Source organism: Scardinius erythrophthalmus, assembly GCF_964197995.2.
Source record: "Scardinius erythrophthalmus genome assembly, chromosome: 10".
Lineage (NCBI taxonomy): Eukaryota > Metazoa > Chordata > Actinopteri > Cypriniformes > Leuciscidae > Scardinius > Scardinius erythrophthalmus.
Window position 1 is genome coordinate 11065541 of NC_138230.1, and position 25266 is coordinate 11090806.

At 38.4% G+C, this 25266-nt stretch overlaps 2 protein-coding genes across 5 annotated transcripts in view; both read left to right on the plus strand.

Moving 5' to 3' along the window:
- Positions 1 to 350: 350 nt before the first annotated feature.
- LOC308697593 (uncharacterized protein) lies at positions 351 to 3819 on the plus strand. Of its 2 annotated transcripts, none has more exons than XM_081376936.1 (3): positions 351 to 417; positions 1617 to 1704; positions 2518 to 3819. In XM_081376936.1, the coding sequence occupies exons 2-3, from the start codon at positions 1666 to 1668 to the stop codon at positions 3400 to 3402; spliced, it is 924 nt and encodes a 307-aa protein (XP_081233062.1). In that variant the 5' UTR covers positions 351 to 417; positions 1617 to 1665; the 3' UTR covers positions 3403 to 3819. The 2 variants fall into 2 exon arrangements, with proteins under 2 accessions (XP_081233062.1, XP_081233063.1); XM_081376937.1 differs by having other exon boundaries at positions 367 to 417; positions 1623 to 1704; positions 2518 to 3710.
- A 2290-nt stretch (positions 3820 to 6109) lies between these two features.
- The window catches only part of col22a1 (collagen, type XXII, alpha 1), a 52907-nt gene continuing 33750 nt past the window's right edge, over positions 6110 to 25266 (plus strand). For 2 of the 3 annotated variants that reach the window (XM_081377011.1, XM_081377013.1), the window contains exons 1-6: positions 7409 to 7546; positions 11162 to 11315; positions 11596 to 12162; positions 19195 to 19275; positions 24925 to 25036; positions 25143 to 25266. In XM_081377011.1, coding sequence (XP_081233137.1) covers positions 11225 to 11315; positions 11596 to 12162; positions 19195 to 19275; positions 24925 to 25036; positions 25143 to 25266 — 975 coding nt within the window. In that variant the 5' untranslated portion in view covers positions 7409 to 7546; positions 11162 to 11224. Of the gene's footprint in view, positions 6241 to 7408; positions 7547 to 11161; positions 11316 to 11595; positions 12163 to 19194; positions 19276 to 24924; positions 25037 to 25142 lie in introns of those variants that run through there. The other variant, XM_081377012.1, reaches the window with a different exon arrangement.

Here is a 25266-nt window from a genome sequence, read left to right on the forward strand (position 1 = left end):
CACGGTCCACCTTTTCGAATCTGAGTCGAGTCTAAGCCCTTAAAGGGTCACTCTCGTCAAATTGCAACCTAGGGTCTTTTTGTTAATCTACCCGAGGCAAACTTTAATTTAAAAGCATAATTAGAATGGAAACGCCACTTTTAAGTTTGACCGTATTTTCGTTTTTGGTCAAATTGACTTTTGAATGGGAGTATCAGCGAATTAACTGACTCTGAATTTTAGTATTGTTTCTTATATGAGGATCCTTTTTCAAATACAAGGTTAATATTGATTTTCAATAACAACAAAACAACAAATTATCTGTGAATTTATGGAACTAAGCTTTAGGAGCTTTCTCTCATCCCGGTTACGTTGCATCCGGAGATCGACTATTTTTGACTGACAAAATGCCGGCGGACGGAAACACTAACTGATAAAGTAAGTCGTACAAAACCTTTCTTTTTAGTAAACTTTGTGTACACAAACAATGTTCTCAATGCTGGAGATCATGTGTAGAGCCCCTGGTGATACTTCAAGCACAGTTTCATGTTGTGCTGAGCCTCCTTAGTGTTTTAAAAATAGCGATTTTGATGCTATCACTGCAGTGCCCCTAGCACTCCCATTCAAAAGGCATTTTGACCGAAAACTAAAATACGGTCAAACTTAAAAGTGACGTTTCCATTCTAATTATGCTTTTACACGAATGTTTGACTCGGGCAGATTAACAAAAATAGCCTAGGTTGCAATTTGGCGAGAGTTACCCTTTAACCAGTTGAGTTTGAGTTGAGTTGATGTTTAATGTCTTGTTATCTGTTATATCATTTTTTTTTTGTTACTTGTTTTATTTCATGTTACAAGACTATACTAAAAATCGGTCACACTTTATATTAATGTGTCATTGTTATAGTGTAAGTGCTGGGTAATATTAATTAACAACAGCTACTTACTATAGGGTTGGGATTAGGTTTTGTTTAGGGTTAGTTGCATGTAATTATCCATAATTTACTGTTATTACTATGGTAAGTACATGTAACATGTGTAACAAGGACACTGAAAAACAAAGTGTTACCAACATTTCGGAGTCAAAAATGAAGAATTCGCGTCAAGTCCACCTGAGTGAGTCCAAGTTCATTCATAATTGCAGTCCGAGACCAAGTACCCAACTCTATGATTTAATATAAAATAATAACTGTCATGTTAAACATATAGTAGCCTTCTTTTTAACATTGTAGGCAGTGTTCAGTCCAGAGTGCAGCATTCAGTCAGTAGTAAACTGGTGTTCCATTCCACAGTCAAGCACGTTTGAGGCTGCAGTCTGTAGCGCCATCTAGTGCCTGCTGACAATATAATCACATTCTCTACTGAACATTTGAAAATAAAATGTAAATAAAAGGAAAGAAGACCATGTGTCCATGAGAGCACATGGGGGTTTGTGTGTGTGTGTGTGTGTGTGTGTGTGTGTGTGTGTGTGTGTGAGTGAAGTGGCTTTGACATCAGCAGAGATCACAACACACCTGCACACTGACCCCAATCCTCATAAGGTTCTTACTGTCAATCATTGAAACAGTTGTCAGTCTAATGCAACCTCTCTCTCTCTCTCTCTCTCTCTCTCTCTCTCTCTCTCTCTCTCTGCAAAGTCACAGTCTCGTGCAGGACAGAGGAAAAAAAACAAACACACACGGCTTGATGATTCGGCAAAAAACACAGGAAATTATGGCATCAGTTGTGAGTATATAAGCATTCTATTCTATTCTTTTCTATTCTATTCTATTCTATTCTATTCTGAAGATTCACAATCTGTTTAGTTGTGACTGAATTGTTAGAGGAAATTATTGTTTTCATTTAAAAAATGACTGCATATATACTCCACATTTGGAGTGAAGCTGGTGTCTTTTTAAATCAGTAATCAAACATTCTATGGACTGTTTCAATGCTACTGTAATGTAAAGATTATTAAAAATGGTCGTAATAAAGAGAAAATATTAATATTAATGTTTAACTTGAGGGTAAATGTTTCTTATTTAATTTGATTAAATACTACTATGATTTTTGTAAGAAGCAGTTGCAAAAAAAAAAAAAAAAAAAAAAAAAAAAAATATATATATATATATATATATATATATATATATATATATATATATATATATTCCCTATTAAACATGATTATTGTTTTTTATCCTTTTTTTTTGTAAATTGAATAAAATGTTATATAATATATTTTAGCTTCTTTAAAGCATGAGGTGCATCCTGGAATGTTATTTTTAAAGGAGTTTGTAGGACACTTTATTTCCTCCATTATGTGTTCCAGCTCATTCATCAAAAAAAATAAAGAAATTCCTATTTATGCACAATTTATGTGTCCACAAAACAAATTTTAAGCATTTCGATTTTTAACATCGTAAGAAAAAAAAATCAGTCTGTCCAAACTTTTCACTGGCAGTGTTTATAAGATTTTTTCCATAATAAATGTGTCATAGAAAACTGCATGTAAATGTGTGAAATGTGTAAAAAATTGTTTTGCACGTGTGTTTGCTAAAGATTCAGGAAAGTTTGACCTGCCAGGGGAAAAATGCGATGATCCGTCTAAGTGGCTGTGGTATTCAGCTGGTGTCTAAAAAGGGCCGTCTCTCACGCACACCTGCCCTCCATCTGTTACCGACACATGCTGAGGAGCCTGGTCACTTGACGCTCTCCTCTTCCTCCTCCACCTCTTCCTCCTCCATACAGGATCAGGGTAGAGCTCTTTTCCAGCCCTCAGAGCGAGAGAAAGAGGCTGAGAATCTCCCCCCGAGACGCCCTCTGAAACTTGCCCCGCTAGAGCTCCCCCTAGAGGTGAGAGAGGCACAGTGGCAGAAGATCAGAAGTGCTCAGGAGGCCAAAGCGGTGGGCTGTAATTCGTGGGGGGCGTATCCAAGAAAAGCAAAGGTTTGTTGGCAGGACGGCCCGGCCAAGTCACCAGAATGCTCCCCGCTGGCGCTGAGTATCATCACAGAGCCCCACAAACCACTGCTACCTGTCAATCAAGTCAAGCTTGGTTCTGATAGGCCAGCGGGGAAGGAGGCGGGGCGAGTGGAAGGTAATCTGTCAGTTCGCTCGGCACATGCTCCCGAGAACAACAGCCAATCAGCTGCTCCAGTTAAAACCCAGGATGCAGACAAGAGGCGTCTAAGACTGCGAAGGACCTGGCGGCTAGAGGAGGATCAGAGCAAATCCAGTTTATCAACAGGTGACGAGAGCAAACAGGCCTCAGCCGGCCCGGGCAAAGGTCAGCGCCCCGGCGACAAGGCCATCAGAGATGCCAGCCGTGTGCTGCAAAAGGCATCATGGAAGAACCTGCGGGAACCTGGGATTCGTGAGATGGAGGCAGTGGGTAAAGTTGGGAGAAGGATGGCTGTTAATAACATTCAGGAAGCCGTGCTCTGACTCTCTGACCCGAAGAGGAAGTGCAACAGGTGGTGTTGGGGTTAGAGACTTGAACATGGCAAAACAGCCATGCCTACAGAGGATTTCCCTCTTGGGTTTAGATCTGAAAACAGCTCAGTAATGGAGAAAACAGCACAACATTCCTGATCCAAATATTTCTGTATTTATAAATGAGAGATTATTTACAGTGAGTCCATCAGTGATTATTGCTAAATAAACCCAGACAGGGTGATCACGACTTGGACATGAAAGTTATTACATTACTTACTCAGTAAATAATAATAATAAAAATATCTGTGTCATGGGACTCGTGGACATATTTGTGTGTGTGTGTGTGTGTGTGTGTGTGTGTGTGTGCGTGTTTTAGTGCTGTCAAATCGATTAATCACAATTAATCACATCTAACAAATGTTTTTGAATATATAATGTGAGTATATATATATATATATACACTGTATATATATGTTAGATGCGATTAATCAATTTGACAGCAGTTTTAATTAGATACTGCCTAATTTGCATATTTGAACGCAACATTGCAGAAAAGTTGTAATATAAAATTGTATGTCTTAATGAACTGTGATTAATTAACTGGGAAGTATGGTAATGTTTAATAATTAGGGTATAATAATAACTACCCAAAAATAACCCTATCCGCCTGTGGTGTCTTGCTTTAAAATGTTAATTTATGCAGTTTTTCATTGTTACCTGCAGAACACTACGTCTGACCAATCAGAATCCAGTATTCCGGTGAGGCGTGTAATAAAATCCATTTATATTCTTCATATAAGACGATTATCGTTGCTAAAACTAGATAAAAATAGAATGTCCACATTGACAGTCTAAGCAAAGAGTTTGTCAATATTGTTCACCGCAGCCAATGAAAATTTCAATGATCACTGTGTTTCTTTTCCTATTTACATAAATCAATAAAATGTTGCTGTGTCTAACACAATCTGAGATTAATAAATAAATACATAAATCTGTCTTCTCTCAGGGGACAGTGCTAAATGACTAAAATTACTTTCAAAGAATGTCATTTCAGCACTATATAGCTAACACTAAAATGACACTTTGTAAAAGCTGCAAAGGCAACAGAACACTAGCTCATGGTTATTATTGCGATGGATTACGGGATATGAGTACTCTTTATTGTTAATTAAACAATTTTTAACAAATGTATCCTATTCAATGTTGCTGTTAAGTGTGATGAACATTGTAGTGGACACTGTTTTTTTTTAAGTCCCCCTGTAGTGAAAATAACGTTTTTAATGTTATGTCTTTGTGTTGTTTTTAGTGTGCTTTAAGACAAACCATGTGCAAAATCATAAGTCAACACCATTGCTGAGTATTTTCTCATTAAAACTGCATTTAACCAAAGACTGTCTCAAAGACGTGGTTTGAAACCCTCTGACGTCACAACCTTGTAATCCATCATGTCAAGGTCCCTCGGGCTTTAGCATATCATTAACAGCGATCTAGCAGGGGGGTCCAGGTTATCCAGGTAGCCTATATTTTTCTGTTGATATGAAAAATCGGGTAGATTTAGCAATATGCGGGTGTTCTGAGTTGTTCAAAGCGTTTCTGATGATTGTTAGAAGGCAGATGCCTGACTCTGAGATGGCAAATGGAAACATGGTTTGTGTAACATTAGCTAGACATTATTAGCTGTTGACAAGCTAAAGGCTAATTATATTAATTACCGATGTTGTAAAGAGCGATACCGTTGTGCAGCGTTTACCTCAGTATTGTTGGCCGAGTGAATCTCTGAGCTGACGTGAGTGGAGGCGGGGCAAATTAGCATATTCATGGATCCGCGACTCCGCGTATACTAAATGAAGCAAGGCAAGGGTGTAGAGTTGCATTCAAGCTATTTTAAGGCATGATTTTTTTTTTTAACAGGAAAAAAACTGTATGTCATTTTGGTGATCAAATATTAGTTTTAAGGGATAGGCCTACAATTATTGACTACAGAAAGACGCAGAAATCTGAGAGAGGATTAGGACTGACACATGGCTCAAATTGGTTTCAAGTCGGCATCAGAGCACCCCCACACTGAATCTAGTTAAAATCCATGGTTGTATAAACATGAGTTGCCTATCTGTTAGGCTACTGATCAACTGGCTGGCCAATGGAGAACACCATCCATGACCAGTTTGTAATATTTTGTTTTATGTTAAAGAAACGGGCAGCAAATACAAAAACCTTCTTCCCATAATTAAATCGTAAGCTCAAGCTCTAATTATTTTTTCCATAATGAAATCTTCATAACAGAAACAGATCTGAATGACCTTTATAACCTCACTTGAGTTCAAAGAACCTATATAAACTTCACTTCCTCGTCACTTTTGTAGATCTGCATCTGTGCCAAACCATCAGTTGTCCTCTGCTGGACTTTGCCCTGCGCTAAAGTTAGTGCGACCTCCTGCGAGACCCCTTACAAAAAGGTAGAGGATGGAAATAGATCTTGTTTCTTTTCAACAAGATGAACCACGAGCAGTTACTTTCTGCACGTTTTTACTGGTGGATGTTTATTGCTGTGTGGCTCGGTTGTTGATGTGTTTTACTGTCCATAACGATGGGATTTAGGGAGTTTGGAAAGTGCATGTTTGTAAGATTTCGTGAGTGCCCGATGCCTGTGAAAGTACTCTGTGGTAAGACGTCCAGATGAGACATGAAAAGTAAGACAGGAGGAGAAAGGGAAAGGGAGAGAAAGCAGGGGTCTTCAGAGACACGCCGTGCACACAGGATATCTGGCATGTTCGGCCTCAAAGAACAAGACTATCTGACAGGAAAAACAGCAGGAAGGGAAGGTCGGCAACACTACAATCTTTTAAGGTAAAAAAAGTCATTTTTAATTGGGTTTCCTCTAAGAGATTAACTCGACTAATAGGCTACTTTGACATTATGATACTGCTAGTGTTCTATCTATCTATCTATCTATCTATCTATCTATCTATCTATCTATCTATCTATCTATCTATCTATCTATCTATCTATCTATCTATCTATCCATCCCTCCATCCATCCATCCATCCATCCATCCATCCATCCATCCATCCATCCATCCATCCATCCATCCATCCATCCATCCATCCATCCATCCATCCATCCATCCATCCATCCATCCATCCATCCATCCATCCATCCATCTTTAACTTGTAGGTACAAGTTTAAACATCAAAACCTAAACAGGTCTTTTCACACTGTGTTCAAAGGAATAGTTCCCTCAAAAATGAAAAGTCTGTCATCATTTGCTCACCCTCAAGTTGTTCCAAACCTGTATGGATTTCTTTCTTCTTCTGATCACAGAAGAAGATATTTTGGAGAATGTCGGTAATCAAACAGTTGATGGGCCCTATTGACTTCCATATGAGGGAAAAAATACTATGGAAGTCAATGGGGAATTTTTCCTTTTCCTGTCATTCCAGTTCAACTTCCTGCCTGTTTGGCCAATTAATTTGACCATTTTCCTTAACTCAAAGGTGGCCAATCCTTCAGTTCTAAATGTTGCACAACCCTGGAGCATTTACACTAGAAAAGAGCCACTCAGTTCAATTTTCAACTTTTCAAATCTGTGTTTTAATGAAAATGCACATTCACTCATTTGACACACTACTTCATCTAGTGAACTCTCACTATAGACACAAACCTTGTGGGTAAAAATCGCCGATCAGTCCCATTGGCAACCTGTGGGCTCAGCCTGGCCTGGAGAGAAGAATCAATCCTTAAAGCCATGGAGACAAGAGGAGAGAACTTGTGTGAGAGAAAAAGAAAGAGATGACGAGAAAGAAAGTGACAAAAATATCCCGGAAAGTTGCTCTATAATTGGTGCAGTCTGTCAGAGCCTTATTTTATGTGCGTGAACAGGGCAGGGCAGCCATCTCGTCCCCACTGAAACCCAACACTTAGAGGAGCAGTCCCTCTTCCCTCCCACCTCCCAGCAGAGGAGAGCAGACTCCACAACACTGTGCTCCTCACTGCAGGATTACTGTGTGTGTGTGTGTGTTATCACACCTGTGAATGACCTTACCTGGAGCTTTATTTCTAGGAGGATGCTGCTTTGATACTTCAGGTGTCTGTGAGGTGTGTTTTTGGAGGAGGTTGAAGAATATATTCTTGTTCCTACATATTGACAGCACAGGTAAGAGTGAAGTTTATCGTTCATATCCCAAATGTATCCCATCAGCAAACAGTGTTTGATTTGTGATATTTTGCTCTAAGATGTTTAGTCATCATGTCTTGATAGCTCAGTCTGCTCTATAACTACTGCTTTCTTTATTCTTCCACTTTTGGGGGGAACTTTAGTAAAAGTAAAGGCTGTTTTTAACATTTCAGAAGAGTGAAGATTTCTGGTTTATTCATCTGCAGGTTGTTCCCGGGCTGGTCGTTTAGCAGAGTCTTGGAGTTTGGCCGCAGTCGGGCCCTAGAGTGTTAGTGGAGATAGAAACATTAAAAGGTTTCAGAGACTCAAAATGAGAAATGTACTTGCAGACAATACAACAATTATGATAACTGATGTTTGTTTTTTGTTTTTTGTTTTTATTCCAGACTGTCCAATAATGAAATAACAGAGGTAACTGGATGAGATCAGTCAGTTGCATTGTTAACCAAAAATTGTAGGTTATATAGAGTTGGTAAACCAAAAATGATATGTTATACTGTACATTCGTCTAATAATAAAAAGGTTGTAAGTTAGTCACTGAAAGAATGCAGGTCATGGCTAGTAACCAAAAGATTGTATTTATTGATCTGGTAAACCCCAAAATAGTATGTTTTACTGTGCTTCTAATAACTAAAAGATTGTAAATTGGTCGATGAAAGAATGCAGTCTTAGGATGCAGGTAACTAAATGTTTGTATGTTGCATGGATGTTAAACAAAAGGTTTTAGGGCTGGTGATCGAAAGGTTATAGGTCGTAGGGCTGGTAATACACATTGGTCATAGCACTGGTACTGTGAATAAACAATTGTAGGTTGTCAAGCTAGTTAACAAAAGTTTGTAAGTCAAAAGGCTGGTAAAGAAAAGATTGTAGATTGGTGGTCTAGTAAAAAAAATTATAATTCTGGTTGTAGGACTGGTAAATGTAAGGTTGTAGGTGATAGGGATTGAAAGATTTTTTCAGGAATTTTTTTTTTTTAAGTCGACGTCTATGTGATTAAAGTCAGGTCGATGTTGACGTTGTCATTAATGTACAAATAAGCCTGAACCTCGAGTTGAGACTCGAACGCGGGTTGCCTTGTGCACAGCTATGGCATATGACACAGCGCTGCCCACAATGCTATTGCTCCAGTTCTCAGTTCTTTTGTCTTGGGGTCATTATATTTCTCACAGATTTTTGCTCGTTCTAAATAAGATACAGATAAAGTGGCACAGTAAATATTACATATGAATGCATTACAGAGAGCGATAGCGTGTGAATTAATTCTACCTGGCAGCGTCTCTCTACTAATAGTGAAGCTATGGGTTTGAGTTACTACTATGCTAGAACTTTTCAGTTTCTAAGCTAGTTTATTGATAAATCACAGAACAGTGTTGACAATACATTTATGCGCTACTAAATGTTTCTCTATTTGCACGTGATGCGAGATACTGTCTGTATGTGTGTGCGTTACAATGCAGAATGGTGATAAACTTGCGTATACAATAAGCTGTTTAACATGTGCATTCACCCGATTAATTTTGATCATCCAGATGGTATAATCAAACATATCTAGTGGAGCGCTCTCAGAGTATGCATTTATTTGTCATTTTAACTGTTGGAAACAAAGCATAAAAGTGAACATAAAAGATTTCTTATCCTGTTGTGACTTTTATAGTCAATGTCAAGCTTAAAGTGTCATGGCAGAGCAATCAAGTCGTCTAGTCTGTGCAACCCCTAGTAGGTGACCATAACCATTGTACCCTTGGACATGGCACTCACCCACAGGTTCAATTTGGGACATTGACCATATGGGTCAACTGGGTGAACTGGGTGTTCCCTTCCACAACCAGTTCATTTAAGTTTTGAAAAGAATTTTGTTTTTTTAAACTTTTTTTAACCAAGCCCAGGCCCATTAGTTTTAAAATGCACCCGGTAATTTAGGCTAATAGCTTGACCAGTGGGCTGGAAAAACAAAGTGCCCTTTAAAACTTTGGACTGCTGACTGGCTGTAAAAAAACAGTACATATTGGCATATATATATATAATTTGATGTCTAAAATCTAAAAATAAATCATATTACAGATGTTACAGGTGGCTATTTGTTTTCACAGACACATGAAAATCCAGTATAAATGTTGTTTACTGCAAATGTATACAGTTAATGTTACTAGTTAAATGAATCCAGGATACTTTCACAGCCTCAAAGAAACATGAGAAGACCTGCTGGTCAAAGGGTTCAAAGAACTCACCATACTGTGGGCTTTTAAGACCAAAAGTAAAGAGAAAGCAAGACTTTCTGGGTCATATGATGATAGTGCAAACCTTCATGAAAGGAAAAAAAGGAGGGAGAGGAATGAGTTGTGGAAAGCAACAAGGAAAAGACACTGAATTGTGTGAGAGGAGGCCTCTGACCATCAGTTCACGAGGAACATAATTGTTTTCCTATTGGTCTGACGGATCCAAATAAATGGGCAGTTTTCCATAGATGCATCAACTTTTGTACTGGAAACTTTGAACTCACTAACTCAATTGATACCATTTTTTACAAGTCATCAAAGTCCCATTTGCCATTGATGAAGTTCATTCTGTTGTCCTTGGTAAAGGGTTTTTCTGGAGAATAGCAATTTAATGCACCTGAAAGTAGGGGAACTTAGCTGAAATTGCCTGTGAGGAAAGCTTGCCACATCATCAAGGCTCTGCAAACCATAATTCAATGCTTCCCAACGTTGTTCCCTCGCTCCCTGATGACAGTGTGCTCCCTGGGGCGAACTGTACTCCTCTAAATCAGAAGAACACCCTATTTACAGCGAAACATCAGTTCAGCTTTGCCAGAGGAGCGTGGTTAGTCACCAGTAGTGTATATATAGTTTGGTGAACAGGGGAATGAATTACAGATGGACATAAAACTTTCTGGGGGTTTTCTTTCTATTACCCCACCTTGAAACCAGTCCTGATGGAGATCTTACATTTTTCATGATGTGTTATTTATAATATTATGCAGTCGGTAACACTTTACAATAAGGTTTAATTTGTTAACATTAGTTAATGTATTAACAAACATAAACTAACAATAATACATTTGTTTCTGTATTTATTAATCTTTGCTAATTATTGTTGATAGAAATACAGCTGTTTATTGTTTGTTCATGTCAGTGCATTAACTAATGTTAACAAATACAACTTTTTATTTTTATAATGTATTAGTAAATCTTGAAATTAACATTAACTAAGATTAATTTATGCTGTAGAAGTGCAGTTCATTCTTATTTCATGATAATTAAAGTTTAAAACCTCATTGTAAAGTGTTACCCGTTAAAAAAAAGTAATAATTGTATTTATATTGTACTTAAAATGGTAAAATAGTCCTGTATTCACTTGTATACTGTGTTTATGAGCATGATGGTTCATTTTGTTATTGGCTCAAACTAAAACGGCAACTTGGAAAGTAATATGGATTAATGTGGGCTGCACCAGTAGTACATCAGTAAGAAATGTTATGAATAGCACACGGCTAACGTGAATCATACACTCCACTTCTGTTTGCAATCTATCAATATAACTCCGCTCCGAGTCAGAATGACTGATCACCTCACATTTGTTTTCATGTCTCCACAGGAGCAGCACTTGATGATCATCACACCTTAGTGGGAATATCAGCAAACAACAGCGGAGAAGGAGATGGAGTTTCGATTCAGCCTCAGGATCTCTCTGGTCCTGACCATACTGGCTCTGACTCTGTACAGAAGTGGTGTTGAAGGACAAAGGGCAGGTGAGGTCACATACTAGCCTAAATATACTGTTTTCATGACCCCTAACCACATCTCTGTTTAACTTTACCTTGGCAATTCTAATTCTGACTTTCAGTGAGTCTGTTATGTGTGCAGACTGAGGTTTTGCACCTGACAAACTAATAGCTTTGAGTTCTCTGTCAAATTCAGTCCATGTATTATCCAACCAGACCATGGTACACTGACAGAAACACAAACCACATAAATCTGTGGCTAAACTGTATACACACTGTCTGTAAAATTGCATGTCTTTTGTCCCAGGTTGCAAGAATGTTCACTATGATTTGGTATTCATCTTGGACACCTCTTCCAGTGTGGGCAAGGAAAACTTTGAGAAGATCCGGCAGTGGGTGGCAAACCTGGTAGAATCTTTTGACGTAGGTGTGGAGAAGACACGTGTGGCCGTGGTTCGCTACAGTGACCGTCCCACCGCCGAATTCAACCTGGGCAGGTACAAAACTCTTGAGGAGGTCAAGCGTGCCGCTGGGAACATCCGCTACCTGGGTGGGAACACCAAAACTGGAGATGCCATCAGCTTCACCACCAACAACATCTTCACGGAGAGGACAGGGGCAAGGCCTGCCGCCAAGGGTATTCAGAAAGTTGCGATCTTGCTGACGGACGGCAGGAGTCAGGATTTTGTTTTGGAGCCATCGGTTGCTGCGGCGGCTGCTGGAATCAGGTTGTTCGCCGTAGGGATTGGGGAAGCTCTTAAGGAGGAGCTGGAAGAGATCGCCGCCGAGCCCAAAAGTGCTCATGTGTTCCACGTGACGGACTTTGACGCCATTGACAAGATCAGGGGCAGGTTGAGGAGGAGACTCTGCGAGAGTGAGTATTGATGACTTTGACCTTAAACTACATATGTTATTAAAAATAATGGTTCCAAAAAGTTTTTTTTTTTTGTAGTGATGCCATGGAATAACCATTTTGGGTTTTTTAGAGTGAAGAACATTTAAAAAATCTAAAGAACCTTTTTCCGCTATAAAGAACCTTTTGTCCAATTAAATGGTTCCAGGGATATTAAATGTTCTTCACAGAAACATAGATGCCAGTACATTTCTTTGCACAATCAGATAGGTTAGGTGGGAGTTGACTTAACACAGAGTCAGCTTGACCGCTGACCGACTAAAAACATCAGTCATTTAATATGCTTTTGTTGGCACACATTCCCATTCACAAGAAGGTCTGCTCTGTGCCATACAAGACTTGTTGGACAGGAACTGGAAGCTCTTTGGCCTGGGCATTTATGTGGTTTCTTGCCTCGGTGAGCTCAGAGTAAAGAGGTGTAGGAAATGCAGAAGACTGAAAAGCTCAGAGCTCAAGTGCTTTTCCTGATCACATCTGCTCTGCAGGCAAGGATAACCTAAAAGTACATGTGGGATAGTCTTTGGAGGCCATTACAAACAACAAGCTTGCATTAAAACTATGAATATAGATTCAAAAATACATAAACCCAAACCGTTGAGGTATGTGGCCTGGATTGACCATGCAAATTATGTGTACGTGTAGTATGTTTTTAGTGATGATGGATGCTTAGCCTTGACATTCCTCTCTAAAATTAGCGTGAACGGGAGAGTGACGACACCTGGAGCTCTTCAGTTTAAAGTGGAAATCTGAGTCCGGAGTAGCACTTCCGCTTTCCAGAACTCTTATGTAGTCAAAGCAACATAAAAACATTACATATACAGTGGTTAAGCGGTCTTTTGTTGAAGGTACAATCACTGGGATTTGAAGAGGTTGTAACACAAGCCTTCTCCAATGCCTGCTTTAAATCAGACTGCCAAGTGTGAAGATAGGGAACCATTGGACTTGGCAGGGAGGTGCAGAGATAAAAAGAGAAAGAGAATAATTGATTTATTGTAAACCAAACCCTCGACCCTGCCTTGATTACAACCAAAGGTCCTCCTCTGAATGACTCTATGTGACTCAGAAGTGCAGAAATATCAACTCAAACATTTCACTGCCAGCTTTAGACTTTGTTGTTCTATTAGGGATTGTCCTTTAAGCATTTAGAACTGCATATCAGGTCCAGTTCTGTGATTACCAAGATAATCTGACACTAGCATTGGCATCTAAGAATACTGGTGGCTAGAAATCATGGCATCTCCAAGGTCCAAGTTATTTTTGCTCTGAAAATTACAGTCCTAATGTTTCAAGTGGAACTTGGCTTCACCGTACTGCGTTTTTACCTTTTAACCTCTGGCTTTTAATGTGTTTTATGTGAAAAGATAACAAGCATTACCTCATCCAATTAACATGATTTTAATTTATTCAATGTGATTACCCATAACACAGTTTTTTCTTCTTTGGAAAGAAAATAATTTTAGGAAAATGACATTTCCTTCTCCAAAAGTTGGTTGGAATCAGTTTTTCCTTTTCTTTCTTTCTTTCTTTCTTTCTTTCTTTCTTTCTTTCTTTCTTTCTTTCTTTCTTTCTTTCTTTCTTTCTTTCTTTCTTTCTTTCTTTCTTTCTTTCTTTCTTTCTTTCTTTCTTTCTTTCTTAATTAGTAATAATAATTCAGAATGAATTGCTTAGATAATGTTCACCATAAATTCTAAATATTTTGTTGTTGCATTTTCATCAGTGTAAACGGGAATGATATATTAGTAAAGTGTACATTTTTGTACTAAATTCATACATAAATAATTTTTGACCAGGATGTGTTACAATAATGATAATGATATTTGTGCTTAAATGAAAATTAGCCCATGATTTACTCACCCTCAAGTCATCCTAGGTTGATATGACATTTTTCTTCAGACGAATACAATCGGAGTAATAGTAAACAATGTCCTGGCTCTTCCAAGCTTTATAATGGCAGTGAATGGCCGTTTTGAAGTCCATAAAAGTGCATCCATCCATGATAAAAGTGCATCTATCCATCATAAACGAACTCCACACGGCTCCGGGGGGTTAATAAAGGCCTTCTGAAGCGAAGCGATGAGTTTGTGTAAGAAAATAATCCATATTTAAAACTATATAAATTAAATAACTAGCTTCCGGCCAAACGAACATACGGATTCCACTTAAGTCTAAAGCGCAACTTATGCGAGTAATGCGACGTACTGCTGATATTTATGCTACGCCATGACGCACTATGCTACTTCAGACGTCACAAGTTGCGTAAGTTGTGCTTTAGGCGCAAGTAGACTGTGTATGGCTATTTGGTCGGAAGCTATAATTTTAATTTGTAACGTTAAATATTAATATTTTTCTTACACAAACTCATCGCTTCGCTTCAGAAGGCCTTTATTAACCCCCCCAGTGGAGCCGTGTGGAGTTCGTTTATGATGGATTGATACACTTTTATGGACTTCAAAACAGAAATGGCCATTCACTGCCATTATAAAGCTTGGAAGAGCCAGGACATTTTTTTTATATAACTCTGATTGTATTCGTCTGAAAGAAGAATATCATATACACCTAGGATGGCTTGAGGGTGAGTAAATCATGGGATATCCCTTTAACTGTGATTAAAATAGTCTTACAATGCAAACAACAACAATCTTTATGCATAATATAATTTCCTTTTGATTAAATGGTGAATATTACTTCCAGCTCTATGATAATACAGGAAGCGCCCTGGGCCATTTTTAGCATGCTTGAAATAAACGAAAAGTGCAAAGCTTGTTTGACTAGTAGTTTCATCACTTAGTGTATCTGGGCTTTGGTTCAGGTCGGTGGTCCACCCATGACCACAGCATGCCAGATCTGTAATCAGTGGTGGGACGCTGCTAAACAGAACAGAAGTGCACTGTAATATGTTGGGTTTGCTAATTTCCTCATGTTTGCTTTAGCATCTGTTGTCCCTGTTTCCTAAATCTGGATTTGATTAGCTTAATTTCAAAAATTTGATTTCAGAGTATAGTTTGCACACTTGCTGGAGGATTTAGATGTGTTAACCAGGAAGAATGCTGAACAGGAAGTGGAATATTTCAGGGTTGGACTTCTCAGAACACAATAATAGAGTAGGACTGTCTCTGAATGACTAGAGCATCCGAGAAAACTTGGATGTGAGATGTTTCAGCTGTTGATACTGGCATTCTCAGTTGCAAGGGTGTTTTAGATGGTGGCTTAGTTGCTTTTCAGCTACCGTTTGAGAACTTCAGGTCTGAGCTAAAGTAAAGTTTGTAATGGTTTTATAAAGTCCTCTATGTGACTCAACACTTTATAATATGCTGCATCATTCTCTAGCTTGAAATGTCAGGGTGATTAATCGCTAATTTCATTGATCAGCCGATATCAGTTGGCCCTTTTTTAAGCATAAATAAATACATCAGCTTGGTATGATTTGTCATTTGAGACTTGTATTTTATGAACTGACTAATATCAATACAGTGCAAATTGTCATGTGCATATGCATCCATTAGATACTTAACCAACAACATCTGGAAACATTTTGCAGGTGCATCATCATTTATTTTCAGTTATAATCATTCTATCTTTAGCATATCTGATATGATTGTTTTGGTGTAATCCAATCACAATTTGATTTCCTCTAAGAAATAAGCAAGAAAATAAATGCAAAAGTGTTCGAAAAACAATGTAGAAATGCAGCACTCAGTCCATCATTTTAGTTTCATGGCCACTCACTAAATTACAGCCTTTATGCCACAGCTGAAGGAAGTTGCCCTCGATAGAGCACAGTTAGAAATCACTCATACGTGCCATTTAAACAATGACGCACGACTGGCTTTTGATTGCTTTGTCATTTCGCCAGTCAAAGGAAATAGGTACGTCAAAAACAACTCTTTATGGACAACCACATTTTGTTAGTTACTTTTCATTTAGCAGCATGCTAATTGTGGGGTCAATTCCCCCAAAATAAATTATGAGGTTTAACAGTTCAACTGTGAATCATTCTTTTGAGACAGATCTTTTCAATACAGTTCAGAAAACCATTCAAAATGATTTATTTGCAGGTTCAACTCACTGACTCAGTGATTCGGTTGTTGTGATGAACTTACTAGAAATGTACTTTGCCAAATTACTCCAATACCCACTAGTTTAGTGTTCTGACATGACTTAGAATGGCTAATAATAGTCAGTGATTGACTTTTTGTGTTTTAGGAAGGTTGTGGACACAGGAACAAGACCTGTTTGCTGTAACACAGAAAGAGAAACCTCAAGTTATTATGCACATAAACGCCTTGAAAACGATACATGGATGTCCGCATTACTGCAATAACTTGGCTCACATAACGAATACAACTCAAATATAGAAAGCCAGGTGCTCTTTTCTCCAACCTTTATTTATCCGGGTGGGCGGCTGAGCTCTTTATTTATTCATGGTCAGGAGGGTGATGTTTGGATCAGGGCAGGGACTCGCTCGGGGGTTTGGGAGAGTCACGCTGAGGACACTGTATCGGACAGAGATGTAATTGTGTCAAGTGACCCAGCCTCTGTAAAGTGGAATTCATAGCGAAGTTGAGGCCTCTTAAACGCTACAAAGCACTTTTTATAGGAGCGATTAAAGAAAATTACAGGGTCTGATTGTACATGATTGTCAGGGACGCGATCAGCCGCTGTGGTTTGGGCGTCTGCCTGGTTCATGCCAAGAGTGTGTGCACGTATGAGAGAGAGAGAGAGAGAGAGAGAGAGAGAGAGAGAGAGAGAGAGAGAGAGAGAGAGAGAGAGAGAGAGAGAGAGAGAGAGAGAGAGAGAGAGACACAGAGAGAGAGAGAGAGAGAGAGAGAGAGAGAGAGAGAGAGAGAGAGAGAGAGAGAGAGAGAGAGAGGCATAAAAAGACATTGACATTGAAATCATTTGATCAATGTCATATTTAGGTATTATAGTGTGATTTTGTGCATTATTCTACCAGTGAACACCCAAGGGAAGAGACTGCGATTTAGCCACTTGATAAGGATACAATGAGAACACATCATTTTCATTTTAAATTTAAAGATTCAAAATTGGTCACATCCTGTCTGAGAATGAATTCCCACTTACTCTCTTTTTTCAGGTTTCAGGTGAAGCCTACATCAGATAGCACTTTATAAATTGATTTTACACCAGGAAACCTAAAACTTTGACTAAAGTTTGAGCACTTGGTGTGATTATACTTGTCTTTGCTGTCATGAGTCACAAGCAGGATGATGACCAGAATAGTTCAGTGAAAACTGAAAAATGTTTTGTTTACTTGCCTTCATGCTGTTCCAAACTTCATTTTTTTTTCTTATGTAGAAACTGCTCATATTATCCACATCTGTCAAGTTCCAAAAAGAAACAAAAAGCACTCAAAAAACACCACAAAAGTATCATAAATTGCTCATTTAAAACTTAACGACATAATTTTATGGCTCTTGACAGTCAGATTTATTGGTGCTTGACAGACTTGGTTGTATATGGCAGAGGTAAATATTCATCAAAAATATATACTTTTGACCAAATATATATATACACAAAAAGCATATACGGCATAAGGGTGAGTAAATAATGACATAATTTTTATTTTTGGCTAACAGCTACGTGCGTGCGTGAGTGATGGGAATATATTGAATGGGAATCACAAAAGCATCAAAAGCAATAAGCAGTCATCCTAAGCTAATATTAGCATCCTTCCTTAGCACTAGCAAGTTCCTCTCTACAAATAGCACATCCTCATCACAGATGCCATAGTAAAGCAAGTCTGCTGGTGTTACGTTTCTTCCTGTCATCACTGCTGTCACTAGCTATGCGTCGCCATTTGAAATCTGCCCGTTTGTACGGCCTAAATTATCACCGCTGTGACGTTAGCATAGCTGCACTCCACCAAACTCTACGCTCACTGCGACCAACCTGTAACTTTCCCCACTTCTATGTGCCAATGCCACCATGTCTTCGCTGGAGGGCTTGGGAAGGATTCTCTAACAGTCTGTCTTCAAGCACAGAGAGGAAGATGGATTATATTACAGTGAAAGTCACTCTCAACTGTTCATTTTCTTCAGCTGCCAGTAAAATCATACCTCTTCAAAGAGGGCAATGTTTACTGCTCAGAAACATTATGGCATTCTTATTTCGGTATCATTCAAAAAATCTCCTAAAAAGCTTCAAACAGGGCCTATTATGCTCATTTAAAGGTCCATAAATTTGTTTATGGGGCCCACTGGAATATTTTTTACATCATTTAATGTTCAAAAAATTATTAATTTTCATTATTCCAGCACCTGTTCTCTCTGAACGCTCTATTTAAGTTTCCGTTTCTTAAAAACTTGCCTTCCGAAAAGCGCAGTCTGTTGTGATTGGTCAATCACAGCATCAGCGTGTCTGAAAAGTAACACTATCTTTCATTTGTAGTTCATTTTGAGATTTATGATTTATGAGACTTTACCTTTGCAAATTTGACTTTGAGACATTATTATTTTGCTTCTGAAACTCTAGAAGAGACATGTCTTATTCAGATGTCAGGCAAAAGTCTCTATTTAAACCTGTTTGCTAACAGCAATTGAGATTTCAAAGAAAACTCATTCGTTAGTTTTATATGTGAAAAAGAAGTGCCTTCATTCATAGATAGAAAAAAGGTTCTATCTATTTTCATCCTAATTATGTCTGTATAACATAAAACATTTAAATGTTAAATAATCGTGAATGAAACCGTTTGTCACGGGCGAAATACCACGGCAGATTGCCTGGGCACCTGGAACCAGTACAATAAAATGTCAACAACAAAAAAAATATTTCACAATATGATTTATTGATGAAGTCTGCACTTACTGAAAGCAGATGTTTAGAAATTTCATCATATTAACCCGAACAGGACTAAAAATATTACTATTCTAACTGTAGAAATAAATTGCTCTATATGATCCAAGCACCTGTGAAGAGCTGTGTAGTTCCTAAGGTCGTTTTGCCATCCAAAAAATGTTGTGTTTCTCTCCACAGATGTTCTGTGTCCCAACATGAAAGTCCAGGCTGGCCGTTTCAGACCGAACAGCACCAGTGCTGGACAAACAGAGGTCCCAGGTAATGTGTCCATGTTCTTCCCATAGTGCTGTGGTGTTAAAAGTGTCATGAAAGGCCCTCAGCATCATATCAATCCACTGTTTGCATCTGAGGAAAAGTTCACATGGTTTCAATGATAATAATGAAACAGCAACTTCTCAGGATATGAGATGCTTTCAGCTCACCTTGTTGCAGCTCTAAATCCATTTGTTATAAATTGGCTTTTTAAATAAAAATGTATTGTCTTCCATCATTTGCGACGTTAACATCTCAAAACTGGTATTTTATGATCCTTTAATATATGTTTCATCTTCAGATGTGAGAAAACTAAAACTTTTCTTCCTCTCACGGTTATACGGTTACATGAAAATAACCCCTACTGTATTTTATTTTCCAGTCAAAAAATAAATGAAGAAGTGCACGGCATAATGATTCTGACACATGGACTCCCAATCTTGCACTTCAGAGTCTTTTTTTGTGTGGATGGAAGTATTAATACCACAAACTACAAGCCTAGTTTCTACATTTAAAGCACTTTTGGATCCGAAATAGAGCATTCTTTTCCCTGAAGGTTATGCTTTAAAACATGAAACATTGCAGCGAGACATCGATGTTTCAAAATAAGAGACATTTTGCCCTCCTCTGTTCTAAGAAACGTGGAGTTCTTTAGTGATTACACAGATCTGGAGGGATGTTGTGTTTGGGTCTTCAGGGGTTTCTGAGTTCCTCTGCGAGACTCCCACTCAAATTCATCAAACTTAAGTAAGAAACCAGACCAAAACAGAGAGAGAGAGCATTTACCTGTGCAAGAAAATGACTATACAATCTGGTGCTATAGGGGTGTGCGGAATAGAAGGACTGATTCACTGCAGGCATATACTGACACTGCTGTATGTACAAAATGGTCAAGAGAGCTGTTTTTCATAAATCTGATGAGTTTGGGTCATGTTTTAATTGCTCAGATCTCTCTTGATAAATCCCAAAAAGAAGTCGTAACCCTGGAAAATGATTTATGTTTCTTCATTTGACATATTTTATATCTGCATTGTTTAAAAAAAAAAAAATTTTTTTTTAAAGTCTCTGAAATGTGGTCCACTTGACTCTAATTACTTATAATAAGGAAAAGTGCTGTCTCCGGTGTTCTGGTGAAGTTTAAGGTGTGATCTCTCCATGTCTGAACATCATTTGTGGGTCACTGCGCTTTCCTCATCGTTCCTATATCATCTTCTTGACGTTTGTGCTTAGATATGTTTGGTTGCAGTTCTTTTGGAATGCACCAACTAGACTAGATCTCTCCTCCTTTGGTGGCTGTAAGTGTTAATTATGGTGTCTTGCTCCTGTAATCTGCGATACTCAAGAGAACAACACAAGCTAAATCTTCAGGGAAATTCCAGGTTCACATGAGATGTCACAATCGCTGAAGCTGCCAACATCTGCATGCTGTTTCTGAAGTTTGGAACGTCAGTGTTGGCCAAAGCAAGGCCGAAATGGACATAAAATGTTGCTGACTCAAGACTGCATCTGTAAAGTAACTTCATCAATACAAAACTAGATTATTTGTAGCACCTGCACACTAGATAAAGCTAGAGTGTTTGACAAATGTGTAAGTGTTTTGAGGGTTTGGAAAGTTCAAGTATAAAGTAAATTGGATTTCTGAAAGCATAACTAGACATCTCTGAAATTCTCATTGATCATCAGTGTGTTAGAATGCATTTGAACTTTTCTCAACTTTTGGTGCACAAACCCTTGTTTTCTTCTAAATCTGCAATGCACCATTAAATCAATGGAGTTGCCTGCATTGTGGGGTGTAAGTACACTAATTTTTATCGTTCATATATTCAACATAGCTTTTTACTAATGTATTAAGGCACGTTCATACCAAATAATCACCATAAAGATAACTATAACGTATAATGATAACAACATTAGCATCCTCTGACCATTAGCTATGTTTTTTCTAAGCTCGCGCTGCAGTTTTCTCGTCTGCCACTTTAAATGATCGAGCTCTTTAATGGAGGATAGATTCTGATTGGCTGTCAATATTTTTATCCATCACCTGTGGAAATTTTGTTGATGAAAGTGATTCCAACTAAATTGTTGGAATATAATATAGGCTATGTTTATCACATGTTTTGCGCATGCGCGGCCACGGACGATTTTTAAAAGCGGAAAGGTTGAGGGCAAAGAAATTAAACAGAATGATGGGTCTCAAGATGCGTTATTAATAGTTTCATTATTTTTTAAGCATCTCAAAAACATTGCGCGTGTGCAACTAAATGCCGAGGGGACAAACCACTAAGATGTCCTTTTAGCGCATGCGTCTGGATCAAAGACTGTTTGTAACCACAGAAGTTTGTCACGATGACACACTGTGACCGTTTTAAAACGCTGCCGTTAGCGTTTTTATGCGTTGACATCTTGTACTTAAAGGAGAACTTGGTAGCTTTTTTAACTTAATAAAACTGTCTAGAAATCATTTGGATGGTTAAACAACCTGTTCTGGTGATATTGGTGACTTTCCCCGCTCCCCCCAGCGTTCCCAGGCGGAAAACCAACCTTGCAACTTGTTCACTACCGTCCCGGCAAGATAGAAATTGGAAGTCTCGTGAGAAGCGAAAGCGAGAACGAGAACGAGCGCGAAACACAAATTGCTTTACGGCAATTCGACATAAACACACACGCATGTATGATGTATTACCAGATTACCCACCTCGGTAGACATAGCTCCACGCGATACAGTTGGCTTGCTCCGATCAAAACAAACGCACATGAGCAGCGGTAGAGAGGGGGAGGAGGCTGCCGCAAGTGAGTTTTTTACGACTGTGTTGTGAAATATACGCCCCACCACAGCTGTAGGGGGAGCTCGTGGGGAAAACATGCAACAACAAAAGGGAAAATCAGCGAAGAAGTGACTAGAGTTCGCTAGAGTTGCCGAGTTCTCCTTTAAGGGGACTGGTTTCTATGGTCGTCGCGTTGTGTGCTGGAGTGCCCATGTGTTCGGATCAAAGTCATGCGTCGTAACGCGCTCATCTGTGCCGCGCCACAGAACCCTCGCTCTCTCACTGTTTAAAATAAGACTCGCTCGTGATTATACGCTTTCACTCGCCAGGCCCAAATTACAGGTCCTGCAAGCGAAACGCTATCGAGAGAGTCAGAGAGTCGTGCCTGGCGCATGGAGACGCAGAGTTGTGGAAATGAGCTGAGAAGCGAACAGCTGGAGCCACATACAATTTGGCATTGGCATTATAGTATACTATAAATACTATATGTATAGTATTTAAAGTATTTTGCCATAAATACCTGACATTTTTTATTTGCTGACAATCTAACCAGGTTTGATGTCAATGATCTTGAACAGCATTGGTTCTCATGTGATGAGAAAGAGATTTTAGAGCAATATTTTCTGCAAACAACTGCTAAAACTTTGTTTAGTTCTTTGCTTCAGACCATAAATAAGTAATTTGGGCTACTTTTTAGGGTGTTAAACATCTCCTTTTGTGTGTCAAAAACAAGAGCGTGAGTAAATGATGACAAATTTCTCTCTTTTTTTGTGAACTATTCCTTTAAGGGGCAAATCACACTATACTTGCTCTATATGCAAATATTGATTCATCTATTGGTCCAATGTTTTGAAAACTTATTTTTAACTTGATACAGCTTTCATGGCACAAGAGACTGCAAAAGCATTGAGATGTACGGATGCTTTTGCACAAAATGAAACACAAGAAAGTGTGAACGGCCCCCTATAATGCTGACCTGGCAGAAACCATGAGGGATTTGTTCAAAAAATCCCGAAAGATGAAAAGTGCTTTTGCTGTTTTATGCATTTCTTTGTACTTGGCTGTTAACAGGGTATCTGCTTTCTTTCTACGTTCTCAGCCACCTGTTACTCTATTACAGACACAGACACACACACAGTCTGGCCTAGACTTGCACGTTCTCACATTACCACCAAGTTAAACAACTCCAAACATCCTTCAGTTCAAATAATCGTTCACTGTTTAAAAGAGCCCCCGTTTGCTGACACGAACACACCTGCCCTAAGAAAACGACATGAGAATTCATCAAGTGAAAGTGAGATTTAATAGGCGACATATACACAAACCATCAGTGGTTCATGTACAGTATCGACAGCTGTTTTGAACGTTTAACTCAACCAGCGTTAGTGTGTCGCAGATCGACCCTTGACTTTCTTCCTCAGGCGACGCCCAGCGCCCCACTGGCATCGCCATGGCGACAGACTATATATTGGTTAAAGGAGTGCCCTGGTTTGGCCACTATACTAGGGTAGAAGGCCAATACTGCCAACCTCAGTAGATACACACACACACATACACACACACACATATGTTGGAGCACCACTGACGTAATTGCACATGAAAGGTTGGTTTTTAAAACATCTGGTGCAGCAAGTGCAGTTTAATGAGTGTTGGCTGCGGATCTAAAGCGTTAATTAATGGGCTGATATCCACACACACACACACACACACACACACACACACACACACACACACACAGCTCCACTTCACTATTTTTAAAAAACAATGATGTCATGTTTGTTCCCAGAGGCATGGGGTTTTTTTTGTGTGTGTGAATGTGGAAAGTGGCCCGAGTGAGGCATGTTGTTTTGCTCGTGGATACAGAGGAGAGATATTAAAACACTTAAAACACAGCTGATCAATTTGACTGTAATTTCCTCTTTGCTGTGATTTTTTTTTCCATTTATGTCGTTGTTTATGTTTCTTTATTACATGTTTATTACATATTACATTATTACTTTCTGGAATATGTGATTCTGATTGGTCAGTCATGGCATTTTGTGGTCAAATATTTGTGTGTAATAATGTTAAATGTATAGTTGAATGTTGTCTCAAATGATTTCCTATTTAACTGTTAGTTTCATGTCCCTTGTATCATTTTCTGACCTACTTTCTTCTGTTTTTTATGATATATATATTCACAGCTTGACCTGTGTAAGGACACTTACACTTACAAGCTGTTTGGAGAAAGGGTGGAAATATATAAATAATATTATAATATATAATAATGCGATAAATACAAAAATGTATTTGAATATATATAATAAAAAATATACATTTAAAATAAAATACATAAATTATGCATAATTTATATATATATGTTATATTATAATTTGTATTTAGAATACAATTCATACATATTATATACATTGTGTCATAATATAAATAATTCAATTTTATTGCACATTGCATGCATTATTTTGAGTCAATTAAAATTAACGTGATAATAAATTATATTTGAACTTAAACAGAACTTGTGTATGGAGTTTTTAAGCACTGCCTTATGAAATGTGTTAAATCAGCAAATGTGCCTAGCCTAGCAAAAACGTAGAAGCTATATCATTGCACACAGGCCTTTTGTTTATTGCATTATTATATTATATCTTATTTATGTCTTTGTTTATACGAGTGAATTCTCTGCTTCAAGAAAGATTTAGGAGAAGTTCATTTTCAGTATGTTGTCATTTTGAACTGTCTCTTGGGCTCCACCTAGTGATCATTGATGGAAAATCGTGTTAACAATATTCAACAGTACAACAAGTTCCTCTGGAGCAATGTTCCAATCAACCAATCACATTTTGGGGACAAGTGTACAGTTTATGTAAAGTTTCTTCTTCTTCTCTGGTCTCAGGTTTTGATTTGATGGAATACTTCAATGTGAGAGATTTTCTTGGAGAAAAATTTGAGCCAGGTCAGACCCCGTATGTCCGACTCGGCACCGTGCCCATCGTCCAGCAAACACAGTAAGTGAATCATTACTTGCAATGGAATATTTAAAAAATCACTTTATTTGAATGTAGTTTTTTTCTGCAGTTTTTAACAAAGCTTTCTTTGTCTCTTGTGTTGTAGAGATGTCTTGCCGCAGGGTCTGCCTGATGAATACGCCTTCGTGACCACATTTAAGTTCAGGAAGACCTCTCGTAAGGAAGACTGGTACCTGTGGCAGGTCTATGACAAATACGGCATCCCGCAG

Coding starts and splice junctions, on each gene's coding strand:
- LOC308697593 (XM_081376936.1), top strand. CDS start 1,666: ATGATTCGGCAAAAAACACAGGAAATTATGGCATCAGTT. Junction 1,705..2,517: donor AGGAAATTATGGCATCAGTT/GTGAGTATATAA, acceptor TGTTTGCTAAAG/ATTCAGGAAAGTTTGACCTG.